Source organism: Typopeltis vanoorti, chromosome 10, assembly GCF_054136105.1.
Source record: "Typopeltis vanoorti isolate ZY-2024b chromosome 10, IOZ_Tvanoo_1.0, whole genome shotgun sequence".
In the NCBI taxonomy this organism is placed as follows: domain Eukaryota; kingdom Metazoa; phylum Arthropoda; class Arachnida; order Uropygi; family Thelyphonidae; genus Typopeltis; species Typopeltis vanoorti.
The window spans coordinates 67,019,507-67,043,544 of NC_143558.1; the positions used below are offsets into that span (position 1 = coordinate 67,019,507).

At 34.7% G+C, this 24,038-nt stretch overlaps 1 protein-coding gene across 3 annotated transcripts in view; it reads right to left on the reverse strand.

Moving 5' to 3' along the window:
* The window catches only part of LOC150102479 (uncharacterized), a 547,971-nt gene that overhangs the window by 336,507 nt on the left and 187,426 nt on the right, over positions 1-24,038 (reverse strand). For all 3 annotated transcript variants that reach the window (XM_090399126.1, XM_090399124.1, XM_090399125.1), the window contains 2 exons: positions 22,208-22,521; positions 11,490-11,657 (listed from right to left, as the gene is read on the reverse strand). In XM_090399126.1, the coding sequence (XP_090255252.1) occupies positions 11,490-11,657; positions 22,208-22,521 (482 nt within the window). The remainder of the gene's footprint in view (positions 1-11,489; positions 11,658-22,207; positions 22,522-24,038) is intronic.

Here is a 24,038-nt window from a genome sequence, read left to right on the forward strand (position 1 = left end):
CAGTCTGGAAACCCTGTTCTAAAGACCAAACATAGGACTTTTTTGGGCCACTTAAAGACTTGGATAAGAGGGTGTATTTTTAGTTAACTCATGCATTTTTAGTACATTATTGTAGTTCTTAGTGGATTTATTGTATTTAGTACATTAGTAATATACCTCTAGATATATTGTTAAATTCAGGTTGTTTGAAAAATGGTACCAAAAACTCATAAAGCAGCCGGGGGGGGGGGGGGGGAGCTTTGTACAGTTCATTGCAGTACTGTTGTTATTGAAGATATAAGTGATCATAACTTGATGTTTGAAATATCCTAATTAAAAATTATTAGCCAACTGACCTGGGAATTAGAAAACATTGAGAAACAATTATAGAAACTCCGTCAGGACAAGCAAAATGAGCAGAACAAGAAAAAGCAGAGAAATGTTGAAGCTGAGAAGGCAACAATAAATAATTATAAAAACAATAAGGTAAATCAGTTATATAATAAGAAAAAAAGAAGTAACATGGTATGGTGATTCGATCATAAAATTTGCACTTGCTAACAGTCACTGAAAAACAAAGAGACACAGGGACCGAAGAATAGAAGAGATTACATAGAGAAATCAGAAGAGCCATCAAGCAGGACAAGGAAAAGTTCTATACTAATAAATGTGAAGAAATAAAGTTCCAGATGAGAAGGCCTAATTATAAAAGGATGTTTTATTTAGTTCGTGACTTAAAGCACAAGTTTAAGCCTAAATTGAATGTCATCAAAGACAGGAACGGATCATTACTAACAGAAGAGTTGGAAATCAAAAACAGATGGAAAGAATACTGTAAGGAACTGTACAGCAGAGTGGATAAAGAAAATGTGGAGTCCTCCCACCAAGAAAATTTTGATTTGGAACCTCCTCCACTTAGGCATGAAGTTGAAAGAGCAGTTAAGCAGCTCAACAGCAATAAGGCCCCAGGTACAGATGAAATCCCAGCAGAGTTAATTAAGGCCACAGGGGATGGAGGGATAAGAGTGTTTCATAGATTGATTACAAGGATATGGGAGACAGGATCATTGCCTAGAGACTGGAAGAAGTCAGTTTTCATACCACTACACAAGAAAGGTGATATGAAGGCATGCAAGAATTATAGGACTATTAGTTTGATATCTCATGCAAGCAAAATTTTATTAAAGATCATGCTAAATAGAATTGAGGCCAAAGTTGAGGCAGAGATGCCCGAGGAACAAGCAGGTTTTAGGAAAGGTAGGGGCACCAGAGATCAGATATTTTGCCTTAGACAGATCATAGAAAAATATAAAGAATTCAGACTCCCTCTGATAATGTGTTTCTTAGACTACTCTACAGCTTTTGACTATGTTGAGCATGTGAAACTGTGGGAAGTAATGAAAAGAATGGGTTTTCCTCAACACACTATCAGGTTGATAGCCAATTTGTATAAAGAACAAGAAGCCACAGTAAGAACAGGTGTTGGATTGACTGACTGGCTTCAAGTTGGAAAATGTGTTAGACAAGGATGTTTACTTTCTCCTCACTTGTTTAGTATATATGCAGAGGACATCATGCGTGAAGCATTGGATGAGCTCAGGACAGGAATTAGGATAGAAGATAGATTGATCAGTAATCTGAGGTATGCTGATGATACAGTACTCCTTTGTAATGACATGGAAGAACTAGGACTAATTCTTAACAAAGTTAACAAGATTAGTAATAACATAGGACTTTAACTCAATTCTAGAACAAAGATCATGGTTCTCAAAGGAAAAACAAACAGAGAAGCTCTTGAGAAACAAGTGTACCTTAATGGTGAAAGAATTGAGGAAGTCAGCAAGTTTGAGTACCTGGGATCCATTATTAATGTGAAGAATTGCTGTTCAGAAGATGTCAGGAAAAGGTTAGGAATGGCTAAAACAGCAGTCAGAGACCTATCTAAAATCTGGAAGGATGGATCTATCTCCATGGGAATAAAGTTGAGGATTTTAGATGCAGTTGTTTTTTCAACAGTGACTTATGGATGCGAGACTTGGAACCTAAAGAAGTCAGATAAGAAATGGATATCTGCTTTTGAGATGTGGTGTTACAGAAGGCTGTTGAGGATATCATATACTGAAAGGCGTACAAATGAATGGATGTTAGAAAAGATTAGTAGAACTTTAAGGCTCCTTAAGGATATTGACAGAAGAAAGTTAAAATATTTTGGACACATAGTAAGGATGGAAGGAGGACTTCTCAGAACAGTAATAGAAGGTAAAGTTCCTGGAAAAAGAGGCAGGGGTAGACTATCAATGAGATGGATGGATGGATGGCGTGTGTGGAGTGACTGATCTTCAGAGAGTTGAGGCTGCCAGAAAAGCAAACAACAGGAACTACATGGTGAGGCCTGGTGTGGAACATCACTGAGCATCGGAGTGACCATACGGCATCTGTAGATGCCTAGTGAACATAGAGAGAGAGAGACAGTCACTACATTGAACTTTCCAGGAGCAAAAATTAAAGACACAGCAAATGTAATAAAGAGACTGAAAAGAAAAGTAAAGGAGATAGTAGTCCTTGCTGAAACTAATGATTAAAGTCATGATAAATAGAGCATGAGAGAGGATATGAAAGGGCTTTTGGAAGAAACAGGAAAGAAACGTGAGAGAGAAAAAATGTTAGATTAACTACTGACATATGACCGAACTGAGTTAAAAAGGAGGGCTATGTTAGCAAATGATTCAATGCTTAGGTTGTGTAGAATGGATGCGAGTTTCTGGATATGTTCAGTGGGTGTGATGGCAAAAAAGATTTGTATAAGAGGGATAGCCTACACTTGCATGGTGACATCAGAAGCCAGGAGAAATTATAAATTGGATTGAGGCCTAATGCAGAGAATCAGAAAAACTAGATCATCATGGGAGGAATGATGAGAATGTGTGTGGAAGGTCAGCTATAGTATGCAAATATAATAATGATATGAAAGACATTGAGCATGGTTACAAATCTGGTGAAGGTGTAGAAATTTACACTTTGGGCTTAGACATTTTAGTGTGCCAGTGAACAGAAAAGAGAAAGTTGCTCAACCAAGCCAAGCAGACTACAGATGTAAGTATATAAAAAAACTGGAAAGTAACTTGTAATGTCTATACACAAATGCTAAGAGCATCAAAAACAAATGGATAGAATGCACTGCCTTGGTGAATATGTTTGGCCTAAGATTATTGGCATTAGCAAAAACTGGAAATTAGAGTCAGATCTAGTAACTGGAATCAAGGGTAAAGGATATGTCTAGGAAGAACAGAAAAAGGGAAAAGGATAAATGCTACTTATGATATCAGATGATCTGAGCAGTGGTGGCTTGTATATAAGCACTGTGACACTGCAGCACCCTCAAGGAAAAAAACGGAAAAATTAAATTTTGTTTGTGTTTATAAATAATAACAATGCTTACAACATTATATAAGTGCAATACAACATGTTAAAGGTTACAGCTTATGTTTTGACATTGATTGAATAGTTAATAATTGGAATTGTTTGATTAATGCCTTAGATTATGAAACAAATGCACTGCAATCGAACGCAGTGTTGAAATTATCACGTTTGGTCAGTTATGGTTAGACTCGCCGATATTTGTTTGCACTTTTCATTGCACGAACAAGTCAATCCAACACTGTTCATTGAGCAGTGTCACTACAGATAAATTGTATGCTTGCATGTGTTATTTCTGTGAGATACAAAACTTTTATTATTGGTGTGTGTTCGTGGTGAGGGTGAAATATTTTTGGTAAATCTTATAATTACACATAATTATTTATTTATTATAGATACAAGGCTGAATTATGACGAGTGTCGCTGTTGAAAATATGAAAAGAACTATATTTTCTCAATTATCGGTACATTACACGAAACAAATGCACTATGCTCTAACCAGTGTCGGAATTATCACATTCAGTCAGTTTTAGCTAGACTCGCCGATTTTCGCTTGCACTTGTCACCACTGCATGTAACAAGTGAATCCGACACTGCTCGTTGAGCAATGTCGCTACAGATAAATTGTATGCTTGTGTGCATTATTTCTTGGTGTGTGTTTGTGGTGAGGGTGAAATATTTTTATTGAAAAATTTTAAGGCAAAAATAGAATGGATTTCATTTTTAAATAATATTTTTAAAAAAGCAGATTTTTTAATATGTAAATTTACTTATTAATAAATTAGTTACTGATTAGGAAAAAATGAATTATTTTTCTTATTTTATATATGCAGCACCCCCACTTAAAATTTTCACCAGCCACCACTGAATCTGAGTCCAGTTAGGGTAGAAACTCATGAAGGCAATAATAGCAATAATGTCCTATGTAGCAGTCCCATGAGTTTGAGACCATCTGGTGTGACATCGAGGCTAAAATATATATGGTGGTGGGGGGGGGGTTTGCTACATACCTAGTGGTTTAGCTGCTTGGGATGATGGAATGCATCACCAGATTACCCTGATGGGTAATAAGTGAATAATCATTACGGGTAAATTAAATTATCCAAATATTGATTGGATAGAAGAGAAATCTTGTGATAAGTATGAAAGAAGAATTTACTGAGATGTGGAACAACCTTTTCAAGCAGCATGTAAAAACAGGAACTCGAGGTTAAAGAGTATCGAATTTGATCATTGTGTCAAAAAAGGAATGTTTCCACCACTTGATGATAGTGATCATGCCCTGTGTCCTGGAAAGTAGCTAACCATATGGATGTTCCAATTAGGACAGGTTACCTTGCTAAAATTACAAAGCTGAAAATTCTGACAAACTCTGGAGAATATTATCTTTAGTCCAATGGTATCAGTTACTGAATGTGTCCCTGGAGTTCAAAAAACAAATAGGGTAAGGGTGAAAAGAATGTGCAACCTTATTAAGAAACAGATCCATAAGAAGATGACAGAAGTATACTGTGAAAATAAGAGTAAGAGAAGTCATGAAATATATAAAGCACATGCCTGAAAAGTTACAAATATTGTATAGAAAGCTAAACTGGAGTATAAAAAGAAATTGGCTGTGTAGGCTAAAGGCAAACTAAAAGAATTTCATTGCTATGCTGCAAGTAAAAGAATAAATGAATGTGGAAGAATAGCTTTAGTGAATGTAGATGTGTGTCTTTAGTGAATGTATCCTTGTGTCTGAATCAGATGAGATTGTTCAAATAACAAGTGCTTACTTCACTATGATCTATCAACAAGTGTATGAAACATGGTGTAAAATGCAACCACTATTTTGCATGAAGAGATAGAGATGCATAACAATGAGGTTCAAGAGCTGTTGCATCATCTGAATATCAATTCAGCGATAGGCCAGATTAGATATCAGCATGTCTACTAAAGAAGTCTTAAGTGTAAATTAATTTAATTTTCATCAAGTGAAAAAACTTTATACAATAATCTCTGATCCAGAGTATTTTAATAATAAAGTGATGCACCTTTTTACTATTTGCATATGGGAAGTATATGACCTCTGCATTAATTCAACCTTGGTATCTGGTTAGGATGAGTTGGAAGAAAGTGGATTGATTCATTCAATCCAATATCCTTGGAGGGTAATGGATGGCAATGCTGTAGCCAATGAAGTTCTAACTGAGGCTAGGCTATTGCTGTTACCCTCCTGCCATGATCAGAGCTTTAATTGCTCAATAACACCTTATCCCTACACTGTCCTCTACAGATAACGGGGAATATGAAAAGCATTCTTGCCCCCTTCGCCCCTTTAAGCCAGTCCTTATAAGGACCTTGGTATCTCTTCTGGATCTGGCTCCCAAATATGACTGACTGGGGGAAAGGACTTTCCTCAAAAGAAAAAATGTTCAAAGACCTGTATAAAGAGGAAAGCTGGTTCATAGCAAACCGATGCAATGGTATAGAATAGAGCAACATCATCAGAAATATTAACAGAGATAGAAGTGAAAAGGTAGAAACAAGTGGAAAGAAATTTTAAAATAAGAATACAGCAGCAGATAGCCATTCAGCTGCACTCTTCAATAGACAATTCACTAAATTCTATGAAGAAAGGACTATCAACTCAACTTTGCATTGATGGTGAAGACATATCCAATACTCAAGGCATCCTTGCCCCCTTTCAAAAACACTATAAAAATCTCATGACTTATTTTTCACGGTATTAACAACACCACACAATTTTATCAAAGTGATGTTTTATTAACTTATATTTCGCTGATTTTCAACTCAGCATCATCAGAGCACAACACATTTGTACACGTGACAGTGAGTGAGTGAAACAATATAATTGCAAAAGACAAAAGATCTAAAGTCCTATTTATGGTGCCCTCTAATGAGAAAAAAAAAAAAAAAGCTATGCAGGAGTTTTCCTTAGGATAACAGTCTCCAAAATTTTTGGCAAATTAATGCAACCATATTTGTTAAGGTAGGGAGAATTCTTCAAAGCCATTGCTGAATCAAAAAATAATCTTGCAGATCTATAATGACTCCTAAATAGCACATTCGTTTTCCTCCATCTAATCCTGTGTGAAGAAGTATCCAAAGCATGGTCTGCCAGTCCTGACTTGCCATAGTAATAGTAGCGAATGTATCTTTCATGTTCTTCCAGGCAGATGTTAACTGATCTTCCTGTTTGCCCATAATAGGCCAAGTCACAGTCACAAGGAACTTCATACGTTCCTGGGTGTGCTAAAGGGTGAAGTTTATCCTTAGGTGAGTAGATCAGAGTTGCCAGCTTGACATGAGGTTTGAAAGTGGTGCGAAGGCCATGTTTCAACAATACTTTGGCTATCTTTTCGATGTACCTCTGATATAGGGAATAGAAATGGTCATGTTGTATTCTTGTATATTAGGAGAGGGCAGAGTAATGGGCCTATGTAGTATTTTATCTATTTTATAGGGATTATAGCTGTTGGGTAAGAAAGTATGTTGCAGATATTGGAGTTCTGTGGTCAGAGCTGTATCATTAGAACAAATGGCTCTGGCTCTGTGTGTAATATTTTTAAAATGCCATAATGTTGGACTGGATGATGATGTGATTGTTTATGTAAGTATCTTCCTGTGTGTGTAGGCTTTCTGTAAATAGAAAAGATAGTGATCCATCTGAAAGCCGGGTGACTAATGTGTCAAGAAATGGTAAACAGCTATTTGATTCTTTTTCTACTGTGAAGTGGATTTTGGGGTGTTGGCTGTTTAGGTAGGTGACAAACGCATCCAAAGTGTCTTGTCCATGGGGCCAGATGGCAAACACATCATCTACATAGCGCAACCACACTTGTGGCTTGTATGTAGCTGTGGTAAGTACTTTGTTGTCAAAGTGTTCCATGTAAAAATTTGCTAATGGAGGGAGAGGGGGGAACCCATAGCAGTACCATTAATCTGTTTGTAGAATTTCCTCCCCATGTAAAGTAACCTGCATTCATGGTAAATTTAAATAATTCAAAAATATCAGGGGGAAATTTAGACTTGATTAAATCAAGAGTGTCTGTAAGTGGTACATTGGTAAATAAGGACTTTAGATATAATTTTATCTTTTGTCTTTTGCAATTATATTGTTTCACTCACTCACTGTCGCGTGTACAAGTGTGTTGTGCTCTGATGATGCTGAGTTGAAAATCAAAAAGATGTTAATAAAACATCTTTTTGATAAAATTGTGTGGTGTTGGTAATACCGTGAAAAATAAGTCATGAATAACCATCAACACTTAAGCTTATCTGTTAGACTATAAAATTCTGTTTGAAGACAATAGTACTGTGGGAAATTATAACTCTTGGAACATTACTGGCTTTCCTGTTCGCATCCAAAATGGGCTCAACAAACCCATTACAACATCTGAAATTACCACAGCCTATAAAGAATGCCAAAGAAGAAAATCCCCAGGACCTGAAGGTCTAGGGATAGAACTGTACTGTGAGGCCTGGGATTTTATTCTTCCCATTCTAGTTATACTGTTTAATTCTTTTCTCTCATTGGGACACATACCAAGTGACTTTGTAGCAAGCCATACCATTCTTATTCCAAAACCTAATAGAGATCATACTTTATTCAGCAGCTGGAGATCTATTTCTCAATATAATACTGATTACAAGATATTTTTCAACATTATCAATAGCAGACTCAAAGTAGGAATGAGATGCATAATTAAAAGCACAGAAGTGTAAGGAGTTCCAGAAGTTAATATTCAGAAAGCAGCGAATGGTTGTATTTCCATAATAGCCATGCTATCATTAGCCCTTACTCAAGCATTTGATAATGTCTGGCATCCCTTTCCATTCCACATCCTCCAGGAAATTGGTGTGTGTAAAAAGCTGTTATCCGTTATTAAAGGAGCCTATACCAATTCAACCACCCACCTCCTAGTTAATGGGTTCCTAATCAGACCTGGTCAAAATTCAAAAAGGAGTCAAGCAAGGTTGCCCTCTTAGTCCACTACACTTTGCACTGGTTCTTGGTTCAACAAAGGTTCTTGAACCTTTCTTGCAGGAAGTTGACAATACATGTGCTGTGTGAGGACAGTTCCTTCAACTATGAAGGAAAATAAGGAATTTTTTGTTTTTGAGGGATAATGGTTCCATATACATCTTTTTCTGGTATTTTAGAAAATTCCAGCAAGATCAGTGTATTAACTGATCTTGCTGTTAATGTAGACAATACAAAATTAAGTTTTTGGAAAGTGGGATCTTGGAGGCATTCCTTTTGGATTAACCCCTAAGAGAGAGAGCGAACCCCTCACTATACTTGGAATTCCCTTCTCCACTTACCCAATATTACCAGTTCAAAAACTTATATACAAAAACATTGAAAACTTAGAAGATTGGAAAATTGGGCCATTTCCCTTTTCTTCTAAAGCCATAGTACTTAAAACCATAATCTTCCTTGCTCAGTTGTACATAAATACTACAGACATTACAGCAGAAGCTGAAGAAAGCAATTATATAGTAAACCTGTGCAATTTTTTTTTCCCCAGCCAATACCAAAAAAGTTAAAAAGGAATTTCAACTATCAAAGGAGCATGGAGGCTTTGGGCTTCCAGTTTTAAAATTCTGTCATTAATTAAGCAAAATTAAGCAATACAGTTTCAAAAATTCATAAAACGTTCCAGATCAATCACACATATGCAGACCTTCTCCAGTACTATCTGGGTTTTCATCTTCCCCTATTTGGAGTAAATGATTATAAAGGTCCAAAAGTCTTCTGTCTTCTGTCCAAGATATCCTAAGGGGAGGAAGATATCCAAGAGTCTTCTGACCATATGCAATTCTCCAACCTTGTTTGGAGAATTGCATATGGTCACCTTCCAGTCAATATTATCAAATGGAGATACTTTAACATCGGAGATCCAATCTGTAGAACATGCATTTTCTACAGCTGCCCTCTTTTTCTGAGTATTTGAAATAGATGTAATGTATTGGACATTCAATTACTTACAACAGAATAGTTTTTTTTTTTTTTTTTTGCAGTACCCACTACCTGTCAGTAATGGGAAGAGAATTTTGATTTTTATAATCAATGAATTAAAATACCATTTATGGAAGGTTAGGAAGAAACATGGATTTGAAAAAGCAATATGACATAACAAATGCTTTACAATATTGTATTGTGGAAATTTTATTGTTCAGTCACACAATTTTTGTATTTATAAAGAAGCATTCTAGGAAATATCAAATTTTTGGCTGTGTGTGTAGACCACCCACATTATGCAATATTCACCAGGGACAGATAAAATTCTGTCTATTTTTACTAAGAGTGTTTTTTTTTTAAATGGTTTCATCCTCTTAGTTCAATGTGGTGTTATGGTCAACTGCAGGGATGACTGGAAAGCAATCCCAGGCAGAGAGGGCTAACTCAAGGCAGTTAAACTGGTCATCTTTGCACTTTAGTTTCAAATGGTCTTTTGGTTGTTCATCTGCATGAGACTGGTAAAAATAAACAACAACAACAACAACAAAAAAAAATGATGGCTTTTGGCTATATGCTGAGGCCTCTCTCTCTCTCTCTCTCTCATACTATCTATCTATCTTTTCTTTCTCCTAATACTAACAGGCTCTCTTGTACCCCTATACTAAATACTCTAGGCCCATGATGAATACCCTTTACTTTTTCACCTCAGCACAGGTCAAAACCGATCTAGGTAGTGGCTTCCCACATACGGCATTACACACACATCTGAAAGGATGTGTTCTGGAGTAGTGGTGAAGATTTTAGAGAAGTCGGTAAGAACTTACACACAGAATAGGCTGAAAGATGAACTATTCTTTGCAAAAAAGAGTATAAGTTTACTAAAAGGAGATCACATTTTAGCAATTTGTTCATATTTTATAATAATGTTACAGCTGAGTTGGATAAAGGAAATGGATGCACTATGATACTGTAGATTATGTGGATTTGATAGGATTCACATGAAAGGCTGTTGCATAAAGTAGAAGATATGGGATTGGAATATGAGCTATTGGTTTGGACGAGTGGATGGCTTATAAACAAGTATTAGAAAGTGGTATATGGTGGGTGTGAATCTACCAGATTTAAGGTGACCTGTGGTGTACATCAGGGATCAGTCCTTAGATCACTGTTGTTCAATCTATACATTAATGATATTAAGGACATGAAAGGAGGTGTTGATTTGTTTGCTGATGATGCCTATTTTTTTTTTTTTGCATCATCAGCAAACAGGGATGCTACTGATATACAACACTTAGAGAATATTTGAATAAGCTGGAACAGTGGGCATATGATAACAGCTGTTAATTTAATGTCAGTAAGTGTAAAGTTATGCAATGTACTTTGTCATGATGAAATTTTCAACAACATATTATATTGGTGGGATTATGTTACAAGAAATTGACGAGGCTAGGGGAGCTTGAAGTTATGGTTGATAGGAAACTGAAGTTCAAAGGTCGCATTGCAAAAATTGCAAATAAAACTCAGAGGATAATTGGAATGTTGAAACAAACATAAGCATAAAGAAGTCATTTTGCCTCTTTATTAGGCCTTGATATGACTGCACTTAGACTGCTACGCACAGATTTGATCTCCTGGTTTCATGAGACCAAATCTGTTTCATAAAGAAAGGCTGTGGAAATAGTGCAAAAAAGTGAACAAAGATGATATCAGGATTATAAAATGTAAATTACGATAAAAGATTGGGAGTGAAAACTATAGTGGTAAACAGAGAAAACAGGAGTAATATGATAGAGGTCTATAAACTTATGAATGGGTGTTATAGGTTATCAACTGATGAAATTTTTCATTATATGGAGGGGAGAGGATAATGGGTATCCATGGAAGTTAAGTTTCTCTGCAGTTAAGAAATAGGGAGAGCTAGGTTTTTCTGTCACTGAACCATTAATGAATGAAACGGTTTTCCTATTGAAGTAGTGAGTGCATCCATTGTGAATGAGTTTAAGAGAAGGTATGACAGCTGGTGTCTGTGATCTACAGCCTTTCTGATGAAGGTCTCCCTGAAGATCTCAGACAATAATATTAATACAAAGATTATTTTTAAAACAGATATTTCATAATCACCTACCTTAGTGATATCATCTTTAATCATTGCAGTCTCAGCTTCTGCTGCTCTAGACTGCAACCTATGAAGCCAATCATGCAATAAATTAAATTGTTGAATGAATTCTGTAAATGACCAGTTGTACGTAGGAGAAATTTCTTCATCATCCCAAGATAATTCACCACTAGCCTCCTAATAATAATGAAGGGAAAAAAAAACTGCTAGAAATGCTTCGTTAATTATATTTTCTCAAAAAATAAAATAAAATAAAAATAAATAGTAATTCAATTATTTAGATGGAGAGGATAATAATACTTTAAACATTTGCATACTTTAATTATATAATCTAATCTTTTCAAAAATTAAAATAAATCTTTTTGGAAATTATTTAAAAATTGCCATTAAAATATATATATCAGATACTGTAATGAAAATATCGATATCATCCAGATATCATATACTAAATTCTCATTTGAGTTATAATGCAACTAAAACCTTTTACTGAATTATAAAAAGGAAGTTTTATAATTATGGCTAATATAACTTAGCCCAGTTTACCTGCTTTGCAAAACAAAAAAAAGTTTCTGAAAGGGGCAAAATCCATATCACTTCTCCTGCATTTTAAAAAAGAACTACACATAAGTCTTTCACAACCTTTTTCTTATCATTACCTGTTGTTAATCTCATAATTTCTTATTTTATTATCTATATCTCCTGATGTTGTGAAACAGTTTTTTCATGAAACTAGTTGAATGTCTGAATATTCATTTTTTACTATCAAGTTGTTCTATGTAGTTTAATACTGATATTACAATTTCATCATGTCCACATACCACAGAAGCCTAAACCTGTTCCTATGGCTGGTAATCATGTTAATGCTAGTGATGTTTTTCAAATTCTTGTACATATTGGTAAAATGAAACACTTCAAAATGAAACCTGGATTCAGTTAAATAAATGGGAAGTTTTAATAGATTTTAAAATGAATTTTGGTTTGTACAGGAATTATTTATTTATTTTCAAAATTCCACTCCCCTCCCATTTTGAAACAAAAGCACATATTAGCTTTGACAAGTCTATTATTAGCAGTAATAGACTTTGTCCAACTGGAAAAAGTCAGTTCTAGGAGTGAGAAAATGTACATGCTGGATATGCCTTCATATAGTAGATTTATAAAAATCCGATAAAAAAAAAAAAAAAGGTGCTAAATTAGCCCAAATGTATGAATCAACATTTTACCCCCCCCCCCAATACACAGGAATTTTTTTGTAAATTAGGGATTACAAGTGCATATGCACGTATGTATGAAAGGAGTGGGAGAATAATGCAGCAGTTTTCTTTAGCTGTAGCTAAGCAGTAATATTTTCAGAAACATGAAAACTATTGATGCCAGGCAATACATTGAAGCATACAACAAAAAGGACCAAGGCACAATTAGTAGTCATGCATAAAATGTGCTCTACAGTATCTGATAATTCAAGTATATATATAAAGCTGAAGAGAAAACATGTCTTCAAATGTCTACAGGTGTGCCAGTGTAAAATCTTGTATGAAAAAAAATTAGTACAAAATTTTTCTATACTGATTTTACTTGGAAATAACAAATTATACAAAATACTTGTAATTGAATTAACATTTACCTCAATTTTTTTTTGCTGTATTAAATCTGTTAAAATATTAGAGTAAGTTGTTAGAATATTTAAGAACCACTGAAATTGTACAAACAAAGAAATAGCTCAGACAGGATTACACATCTTGACCTGAGGCTACCAACAATCGTGAAGGTCAACTGGGTAGGGGGTTTTCTCTGCCAAAACTCAGCGATAGTGGAGTGGCGGAGAAAACCCCCTCCAAGAATATCCGGACGGTTTAATCTGAGGAAGTTCCAAGGTAGAGAGAATAGGATAAAAGGGAGAAATCAAGAGGCCAAAACACTCTGTTCCTGGCTCTCGCTTGTGGTCTCGTTTCGAAGAGGTTCCTGTGTCCAGCCGTTCCAAGGACAGGGGAGTCACGTCCTGCCAGCAGAAGGCCTACAATGATAGGAGGTTCATAATGGCAGTGACGGTCTATTCCAGAAGTCCCACCATGAAGTTTCTCGACAATCTCTGAGTATTCTGTATCATCGTTGCAGAGAACTAGTGCCTGAATGTGGTTTTCACTTGAAGGAAGAGGAATGTGTTCAGTGATCTCTAGGATCTAGTGTACTGAACTAGCTGACATGGTTGCAAGTAAGAATTTTGTAGAACTTTCCTAGATTGTGAAAATTAAGGCTAAGAATGCCGATCCCATAGTCAGTTAGCGTAAAGAACATTCATGAAGTCGGAAAGCCACACTTCTAATTAATTGTGAACTAATTGTTTACAGAGTTCAGAGAAATTTGGTAATGTTATGTGATGAAAGGGAAATTGATTATAAAGTTTAGTTATGCCCAATTCTGTTTTTAGCCTGAGTTAAGTTACGTTAAAGTATATATATGTCTATCCACATGTCTGTTTGTTATGAGCATGTATTATATATTGTTTTTTAATCAAAAGGCTTAAGCGAGAAATGCTAATCTAATCGAGCGGTAAGAACCAGACACATGCTTTTCTTTGTCTCCATTGTTGTTTAGCTGAGTTAAATCAGAGACAGATATTTTGATATGTGTAGATTTAATCTTTGTAATTACCTAGACTTAGAATGAATAAACAGTTTTGTTTATTAATAACTTTCCTGATTCTGCCTTACCAATGCGCTGTCTCATAAAACATAGAACCTGTGTGTCCTGAAGATAGAATAGCCACGATTGACTGATATTAAGCGTTGCTTGAATTAGAATTAAATTTTAGAAATACTTCTGTGTTGAGCTGGATGCTTCTCTTGCATGTATGGGAAAGACATAAAATTCCTCTAAGTGATCTTTAATGGCGCAGTCGAAAAACAAATTTTTAAAGATCAGTGCAAGAGAAAGTCATCAAGATAGACAAGGGAATTGTTTCCAGTCCGAAGCACTTCCTAAATCTAGACTATACAAGTGAAAAATAGCATACTTACGACCTTGAGAGGGGGGGGTCAAATTATAGCCAGAGAGGATTAAAAATGATTGAACTAGCTCAAGCAATGACTACAAACTTGTGTTACGACTATTAAGGGAAAGAACATAAAGGCTCAGTTCGAAGGTTTTAATAATAAATGATTAGATATATAAAAAAACCAAGAATATAATTAATAACGAATATAATTAATAAAGTAAAGAAGAAGTATTATTACACCAGTATCAAATGTTCTGTGTTAAATATTAATAGTTACTATGAGATAGATGCTCTGTTATGAATCTCACAAACATTTGTTAAAATTGCTTACTCAAATCAAAATACCTGTCTGGTGAAGTGTATAAATTTCTGTAAAATGTATTTAGATAATGTATTCAGACAAATTACAACATAATTTTCTCTGAGCAAAATTACAGATATCTGATCATGGATATAAAATAACAGATTTTTGATCACTGGATATAAAATCATAGATTTTATATCCAATGGAGGATATAAAAAGTGTAATGATGTGCAAATGATATACAAATGTGAAAGTAATTCATTTTATGTCCCTACATCATAAGTGATCATTATGATCACCTGGAGTTTATATTTACAATCAAAAGAAACTCTCAATATATAAAAATATAATGAACAGTACAAAAATGCACATATGTAATGCCCAATATTACAGTTGATTCTCACCAATGAACTCATAGGACTACAAGGAACAGTTTGTTATAATGGACTGTTTGCCACAATGCGTTTTTTAGCAGAATATTGCACCTATGAAGCTGCGGTTTGGACTTTTCAAGAGTTTGTTATAGTGAGCAAGGGTTTTTTTTTTTTTTTTTTTTTTTTTTTTTTTTTTTTTTTACAGCAGTGTCTGCTACTGAGAGTCAAATGTACTATAGTACTGCAAAAGATCCAAATTAATCACACAAAATATGTCTCACAATGTCAAAAAAATTAGTTTTATTTTTAATGTTAGTTTAATAATGTTACTTTAATACCATTAGTTTTTATTATAAATTATCCCATTAGCTTCAATTATTTAATAAATCTACACTAGTGGCCAAAATTGTGGAAACCTTTTGGAAAAAGTGTATTTTTGAGGTTTGATGGTTCACACCACTTTTTGTTGATGTAATACCATAAATTTATATATCAATGGAAAGATAATTTAATCAAGAATGTAATGCAACAAAGTTTGTTCAATTATCTGTATTCTATGAAACGTTATAGCCAAATAACCAGAAAAAAGAAGCACAACTTGCTTAGGTTGATATGAAGTAGCTTTCCTTCATTTGAATGTAGCCAATGTGCATGAGTGTTTAGAGAGCCAATCAGGTGTCATCTTGTTTTGGCAATGAGCCAATAAGGTCACAGTAGGATTCAGCTATTGATGTCATGTATTGGAGCTGAGAGGAGGACATTTGTCAGTGTGTTATGTGATTGCTATCAAGTTGGTTGGGGTTTTTTTGTGTTCTTTCATTTATTGAGCTTGTAAAACATAATAAAATTAAAGAAATGGTGCAAAGAGTTGACTGGTCACCCAGAAAGTGATGTAAAATAGTATTATTAAGTGAACAAGGCTACAGTTATGAAGAAATTCGAAGAAAAATTGGTCAAAACTTAACCGAAGGTGGCATTTCTAAATTTTTGAAGAGGTATAAGGAGATTGAGTCACTACAAAACCAGACTGGTAAAGGCAGGAAAAGGTGCACAACAGCAAGTGATGATGGAAGAATTGAGAGACTGTGCCTACGTGACAGAAGAAAATCATCTGGGTGTATACAATGCAATACAATGTGAAGTTGAGTGCAAGGACTGTTCGGCGCAGACTGCAGGAATTTGGTCTAAATGCTAGAATTCCACGAAAAAAAAGCTATTTTAATCTCTCAAACAAAGGTTGAAAAGATTAAACTGGGCTAAAACCCATGTTAACTGGACAGTGGAACAATAGGACAGTGTAATTTGAGTGATGAGGCCAAAATCTCGCTGTTTAGTAGTGATGGCATAAAATACGTAAGGAGAAGAATTGGAGAAGATTTGCATCCTGATTGCATTACACCTACTGTGAAATACCCACTTAGTGTTATGATCTGGGGTTGTATGACATCAAAAGGTGTGGGCAGAATTTGCAGGATTAATGGGAATATAAATGCCCAAAAATACATAAATGAAATACTTGAACCCAAACTGAAGCCTTCCACACGTGATGTTTTCCAAGATAATGAAGCATTTATATTTCAACAGGTTTCAGCTCCATGTCATGTTGCTGCTATGTGCAAAAAGTGGTTTCAAGATAATCATATTCCACTGCTGGAATGGCCTGGTAATAGCCCAGACCATAACCCAATCGAAAATCTATGGAGCCTACTAAAGAAACTTGTTAGTCAGAAGTAACCCAGCAATAAAACCCAATTAATAGAAGCAATAATTTAATCTTGGTTTCACATTATAACAGCTGCAGAACTAAAAAACTTGGTTCACTCCATGGGAAGGCGTTGTAAGCCATAATTAACGCTAAAGGTTACCCAACTAAGTATGAACTCACATTGTGAGAATTTTTGTATATCTCATTTTTTCTACGTGTTTCACTTTTCTTCTTTATAACTGCTGTTCTAATAAAAAATCCTTCATAAAAAGTATTGCATTACATTCTTGATTAAATTATCTTTCCATTGATATATAATTTTATGGTATTACTCCAAAAAAAAGTGGTGTTATGAGCCATCAAACCTCAGAAATACACTTTTTCCAAAAGGTTTCCACAATTTTGACCACTAGTGTAAATGCACCAAGACTGTGCAATGGAACAAGGCTATGATTCATACAACTTATAGCAAAACTTAACTGAAACAATCATTTTGACTCATGATAGCAAGAGACAAAATGTTCTAATAATAAGCATTCCTTTAATACCATTTCATTTGAAAAGAATGTGGTTCCTTGTTAACCCAGCATATCCTTGTGTTGAATAGCAGGCAAATTATTGTTATAGTTTGCTGTGTTTTGAACATTAATTAGGTAACAGTTAATTAGTAATCAACTAGTAAAGGACATGTTATGGATATTATTATTATTACTGATAAATCTGGAATCATATTTATTATAATGCACAGTACATATGGACATTTATAAAAAACAGTAATTTGGTAAGACATTTGATGAGAAACACTTGGAATTAGCACTGTTGAATACGATCATATTGTTTCTGTGGTATTCCAAAAATAATGTTGATTTTTATACTGTACTTGTTCAGACATGAATTTTTAAAGCTTTATAAGTACCATTAAAATGAGGCAGCCTCATTCTAAGGAATTCAACCTTGCAAGAACATTATACATAAGTTATTGTGTAAATAACGCTTTATTACTATGGAGGTCACTGAAGAGCACATTAGGCACATCATGCTTTATGAGTTCAAAAAAAGGCAACAGTGCTGCTAACACTGTAAAAAATGTACAAGAAGTGTATGGCAATAATGTTTTGAATATGTGAAAGTGCCAGCAATGGTTCCAAAAATTTTGACAAGGGGACTTTAGCTTGAAAGACTTCCCCCCCTCCCTTCCTCTCTCTCTCTCAATAATGAGATGTTGGAAGTCACTATTGCAAGAAATGCCAATGCAACTGTTGGAGATTTAGAAAAAGATCTTAATTCATCGTCATCAACCATCCATCGCCATTTGCAAGAACTTGAAATAGTGTCTAAGCTCAGCAAATGGGTTCCTCACGAACTGACGAATATCAAGAATGAAGAGCAGTGCAGATGTTGATGTTCTCTTCATTCTCGAGAGGTTCAATCTCCATTTTTGTCATGTGTAGTCACTGGTAATGAAAAGTGGATACTTTACAAGAGTGTTAAGTGGGGAAGGTGGTGCATTCATCCAGGGGAACAGGCTAACCTCAGCCAAAACAAGACCTTCACCCTCAGATGGTTTTGTTAAGCGTTTGGTGGGTATGGCTAGTATTATATGCTTTCACCTCTTGTCACAAAACCAAACAATCACAAAACTCAAGTATACTGTGAGCAACTCAATCAAATGAATGAAAACCTCAAGGAAGAGAAGTGCTCTCTGGTCAATCAAAAGGTTGTTGTTTTTCACCATGATAGCACATGCCTCATGCAAGAATCACCTATACCAAGATTAAGGAACTCTGCTGGGAAAAGCTTCCACATCCTCTGCATTCTCCTGATTTTGCACCTTCAGATTACCACTTACTTTGAAGTTTGCAACATTTCATTAATGAAAATAATACAATACATTATAGGCACTAAAATTGAGCCTATGCAATTTCCTTGCCTCCAAACCTCCTGAATTCTATAGAAATGGCATCACAGCATTCGAAGAGCATTATTGATTCAAATAGAGAATATATTTTGATTAAATTAGCAATTGATTTATCTTTTATGTCCTTTCAAAACTTAATGCTAAAAACAACATTATTTCTGGGATGACCTGATATACATACAAAAAATAATAAAAACAAACTAATGAGAGAATTCAATTGTAACATTATGTAAACGTAAGGAAGTGCCAGCTATCCTATTCAAGATGATTGCATGTTTTGATTGTTGCCATAACAGCATTTACCAGTAAATAGCCCAACTCCTGATACTGGTTATTTTTCTGAGTGCTCTGGTTATCCCCTCAAAAACACTGAACGCAGGCTAGCATTTTTTTTTTTTTTTTTTTTTTTTTTTAAGTAAATGAAAGTTAATGCCACACCAACCTTGATACTTAGGTCTCTCAAGTGGAAAGAACAAGAGTAATAATTTCCTATGTCAGTAATTAAAGCAAAAATCATAAACAAAGTTACTGGGGATTGAAATTTGTTTTGGTCAGCAATATCTAGAGTTGGAATGGGAAAAAATTTGTATGTGCTTAAAACCACAAGAAAAAAAAACACCATAATCTGTGCATAGACACTATCATAATACAGAAGGGATCATTGCTATCAATGTTATTATCACAATGTTATAAATAAAAAAAATTATATTATATTGTATAAACCACATGATAAGTTGGTGTATAAGCTGATGAGAATAGGAATAGATAGTATATTGGTTATATGGATCAGAGATTGGCTCTCTGAATGATACCAGCAAGTTGTGTATGATGGAGCCATGTCTCAGATAAGGAAGGCTAACACTGGCATGATCAGATCAGATCAGATCAGAGTTCTGTTCTTGGGTCTCTGCTGTTTAACTTGTTTGTTAATGATATTTCATGTGGATTGACTGAGGATCTTCAAATATTTGCAATGATGCAAAGTCAAGTTGAATTATCAGGAGTAGTGCTGATGTTAATTGTCTACATGAAGATTTGAATAGACTTTTAGCTCGAACAACAAAGGAGAGGGATTACAGTTTTAATGTTAATAAATGCAAGGTGTTACACTTTGAGATAGAAAGATATAAGGTTATGTACTGTACTGTACTGGTGGAACTGTATTTAAGGAAGTGGATGAGATTTGGGAACTTGGTGTGATAGTGGACAGTAGTTCCAAGGGCACATCATATGTGCCGCAAAGACTGCACATTATATTGCTGCTATGATAAAAATGACATGTGGGGATAAGGAGATGGTAGTGCATCTATGTAAGGCACCGATCAGACTGCATATGGACTATTGTGCTCAGATTTGGTCACAGTTTTCATTGTGATGTGGAAACACCAGAGAGTGTCCAAAGCGAATAACCAAAGTGATATCAGGACTCTGGAGTGATGGTTATGAAGAGCGTTTGAGACAATGTGGATTACAGAGGTTGGTGGATAGGAATTTACTTGCATTTTATGATAGGGTAATGAGTGTGTTAGATAAGGGAGAATCACATTCTTGGACTTTCCGAAAGCATTTGACAGATTATCACATAAGTTTGTGTACAAGCTGCAGAGGATGGGAATAGATAGTATATTGGTTAGATAGATTGGAGATTGACTTCCTGAAAGATACCAGTAGGTTGTGTATAATGGAACAATGTTTCAAAAAAGGATGGTAACCAGTGGCATATCCCAGAGTTCTGTTCTTGGGTCCTGTTTTTTGATTTTTTGTAAATGATATATCATGTGGACTGAGTGTGTATGTGGGGGGGGGATCTTCAGTTGTTTGCTGATGTTAATTCCCTTCAGGAAGATTTGAATAGACTGTGGACTTGGACTGGGGTTGTAGTTTTAATATTAATAAGCACAAGGTGTTGCATTTTGGAGTACAGAAATAGAAGGCTGTGTACTATATCGATGGTTCCATAATGCAGGAAGTGGATGAGATTAGAATTTTGGAGGTGATGGTGGACAGCAGACTGAAGTTTAGAGGGCATATTGCTAGTGTTGCAAAGGCTGCACATCGTATTGCTGCTATGATAAGCAGTACTCTAACATATAGGGATAAGGAAGTGGTTGTGCTACTGTATAAAGCACTGGTTTTCAGTGTGATGTGGAAACACTAAAGAGAATCCAGAGATGATTGACTAAGATAATATCAGGACATTGGAATGCTGGCTAAGAAATGTGGATTGCAGAGTTTAGTGGATAGGAGGAAAAGAGGTGTATGATAAGTACATTTAAATTAGTGAGAGGATTTTATCAGATTAATCCATAAGGGATTGTAAAAAGAGTAGAAGGTGAGAGGGGAAGAACCAGAGGTCATCCTTGGAAGTTATGTAAGAGTGTAGTGAAGAGGGAGTATGGGGAGTAGGTTTTTTATATGGAGAATTGCCAGTGAATGGAACGCATTATTACCAGAATGTTTTGTTAATGCAAATGATGTTAAAGATTTTAAGATTTGGTATGATAAATGTTGTCAGTTGAATGAACCTCCCACGATGAGTCTGCCGACTCCATGGAAGGTGCAATAATAATAATAATAATAAATCATCTGTGAATGTTTAATGAAATAAAATTAGTTATTATCAAAGTTAAGTTTGTCTAAAGAATTTGCACAGAATGTGGAATTTGAATGATAATGTGGATCTATTGCAAATTATTTGTAGTTTTCAGATCCATATTATTATTATTCAAGATAAACATTACACTTGAGCAAGATTATTAGGTTATTCAGCCAGTGATTTCTAGCAAAACCTATTTGAAATGAAATCAAAAAACAGAAATCATAAAAATGATGCCGTCTAGTTTGTTTCGCAGAACTGGAAATTTGCACAACTGTTGCTACAGAATACGCTATGTAGTTTCTGCATAACTACAAGAAAATGATTACTGATAAGTATTAAAAATATGGTTAAAATTTTAGTTTTAATGTCACATCAAAAATATCAACTGACAATATTAAGTAACGCCTTAGCTGGTTCCCTAACCTGAAATAAATATTATTACACAAATAATCACAAGCATATCAGTGAAAGAAATGTCTGAAATTTGATTTATAACTTGCTTAATATTTTTTGAGGAGAAAAACAATTACTAAGAACAGATTTTCTTTTACTCAACATTAAACTGTTGTAGTAAACAGAATGAATGCCACTATGAAGAGGGTGAGGGCTCGATTTTTCTCTCATAGGTGGTGCATAATTGGAATGGATTGCTTTTGGATGCTGAGTGCAAGCAGCAGTGTGAATGAATTCAAGAATAAGTATGATAGCTGGTATGTGTAGTATGTGGCCTTCCTCGATGAGTCTGACTCCCTGAAGTTCTCTCTTAATAATAATAATGAACATAGTATCATCTCCAAAAACACTCAAATTTCATACACCATTAATCACAAACCTTGCAAGTTGCAATCAGCTCTTCATTCATTAAGTAGTTGTAGTGAATCCACAATGCATCCCAACATTCATCTTTATTAGTTGGACTACGGCGAATCATTCTCTCTCGATCTATTGCAGGACTACACTTACGAGTAGGAGTTACAGAGGCACGCGCAATACTTCTTTCTTCTGACTTCACCTCTCTTTCATGACGAGGTGTTCCTAGTTGACCTAGTGTTTGTAATGAAGTCAGGGAAAGACTTGTTTTCATTTCGTTTTCTGTTTGTGAACTGCCTCTTAAAGAACTACTAATGCTGCTGTTGCTTTTGCAACCTGAAATAATAATAAATTATCATTTAAAATGTTTTTCCATCCATAATTACTATTCTTCATAAATTTGAATATCCAATTAAGTGGCTGAAAAATGGCAAATTAATCATTAAATAATAACCAATTAAAATAAATGAGCATTATATCACTTCTCTCATCTGATACAACACAATGCACTCTTAATGGGAGATATGCCAATAAAAATGAAGCACAAACTTGATTCACAGCATTGCATTTTAAGTCCTCATTAAAAGTATTAATTATAACTGCTGACCTTGCTAACCAAATAGTGTCTCTGCTCTCCATCTTACAGGCTATGGGTTCAAATCTGAGTGTGATATGTTTGTGAATACCTTCAGGTAATAAATGACTCTTATCCTCCAGGATGAACCTACCATCATGCTTACTGATGGCATGAAATCACTTGAAAAGGAATTAAATTTGATCATTTTATCTCTAGAACACGATTCCTAGGTTATTTCACCTTAGTTTAACTAATGTATTCTAGGTTTACAGCCTATAATGGGTGAGAATCACCTAAAAAAAAAAAAACTACTGTATTTGCTATCCTTTTACATTCAGGTGGTCATATGTTAGCAACATATCACAAAGACAAAATAGATGTCTTCAATATAGATATGCAAGCTGCCATGTTTGAAAAAATTAAAGACGGAAAATTAAACTTACATGAAATAAATTTATTAGCTATAAATTTTTTGCCTAACTATCATCGGCATCTTCAAGTATGATAACAAATGGAACACAAGATAAAATACAATAAAAGAATCACTTTCAAAAAAAGACCACTACAGCACAAGACAGATGTAAGTAAATTTGCAATTTAAAATTAATTTTTAAAAATCATGTAGGACTAAACTGCATGTTTAATTTACTTTTGAAACAGTACATTATTCACAAAGATGCACTTGACTGATTTTTTTTCCCTAAAACAAAATGAATAAGTACTGTACATTTGTAGAAAACCATAAAAATGCCCAAAAGCTTTCTCAGAAGTTTGCAGTTCTGTACGGTGTAATTTTAACATAAAAATCATGCATTTGAATTTCAACTACTATTCTAATTTATCCATGTTGCATTGAGTATGGTTGCAAAAACATGGCCAATAACTCTACTCATAATATAAACTTTTTTTCCCCAACATAAATTATTCTGTTATTTAATCTTTACACACGTCTTCCAACTCTTCACAATATAGGGATATGATAATGCTACAAGTGTGTGTTTGTGAGAGAGAGAGAGAGAGAGAGAGAGAATAGACCGCAACATAAGGTTCATAAAAAAGTTTAGGAGCATTCCACATTAATTTGTTCTACATATTACTTCAAGTCAGATGATACACCAAAAATCTCTTTTGACACCAGTGAATTTTTTTCTTTATATCACCCAACTATACAACTACTTTTCAGCTTCAATGAAACATTGAGTTGTATTGAAAACACATTTACCAAACATAAATACGGTTGAATATTCAATGGGAAAATCAAGTTGATACTATTGCA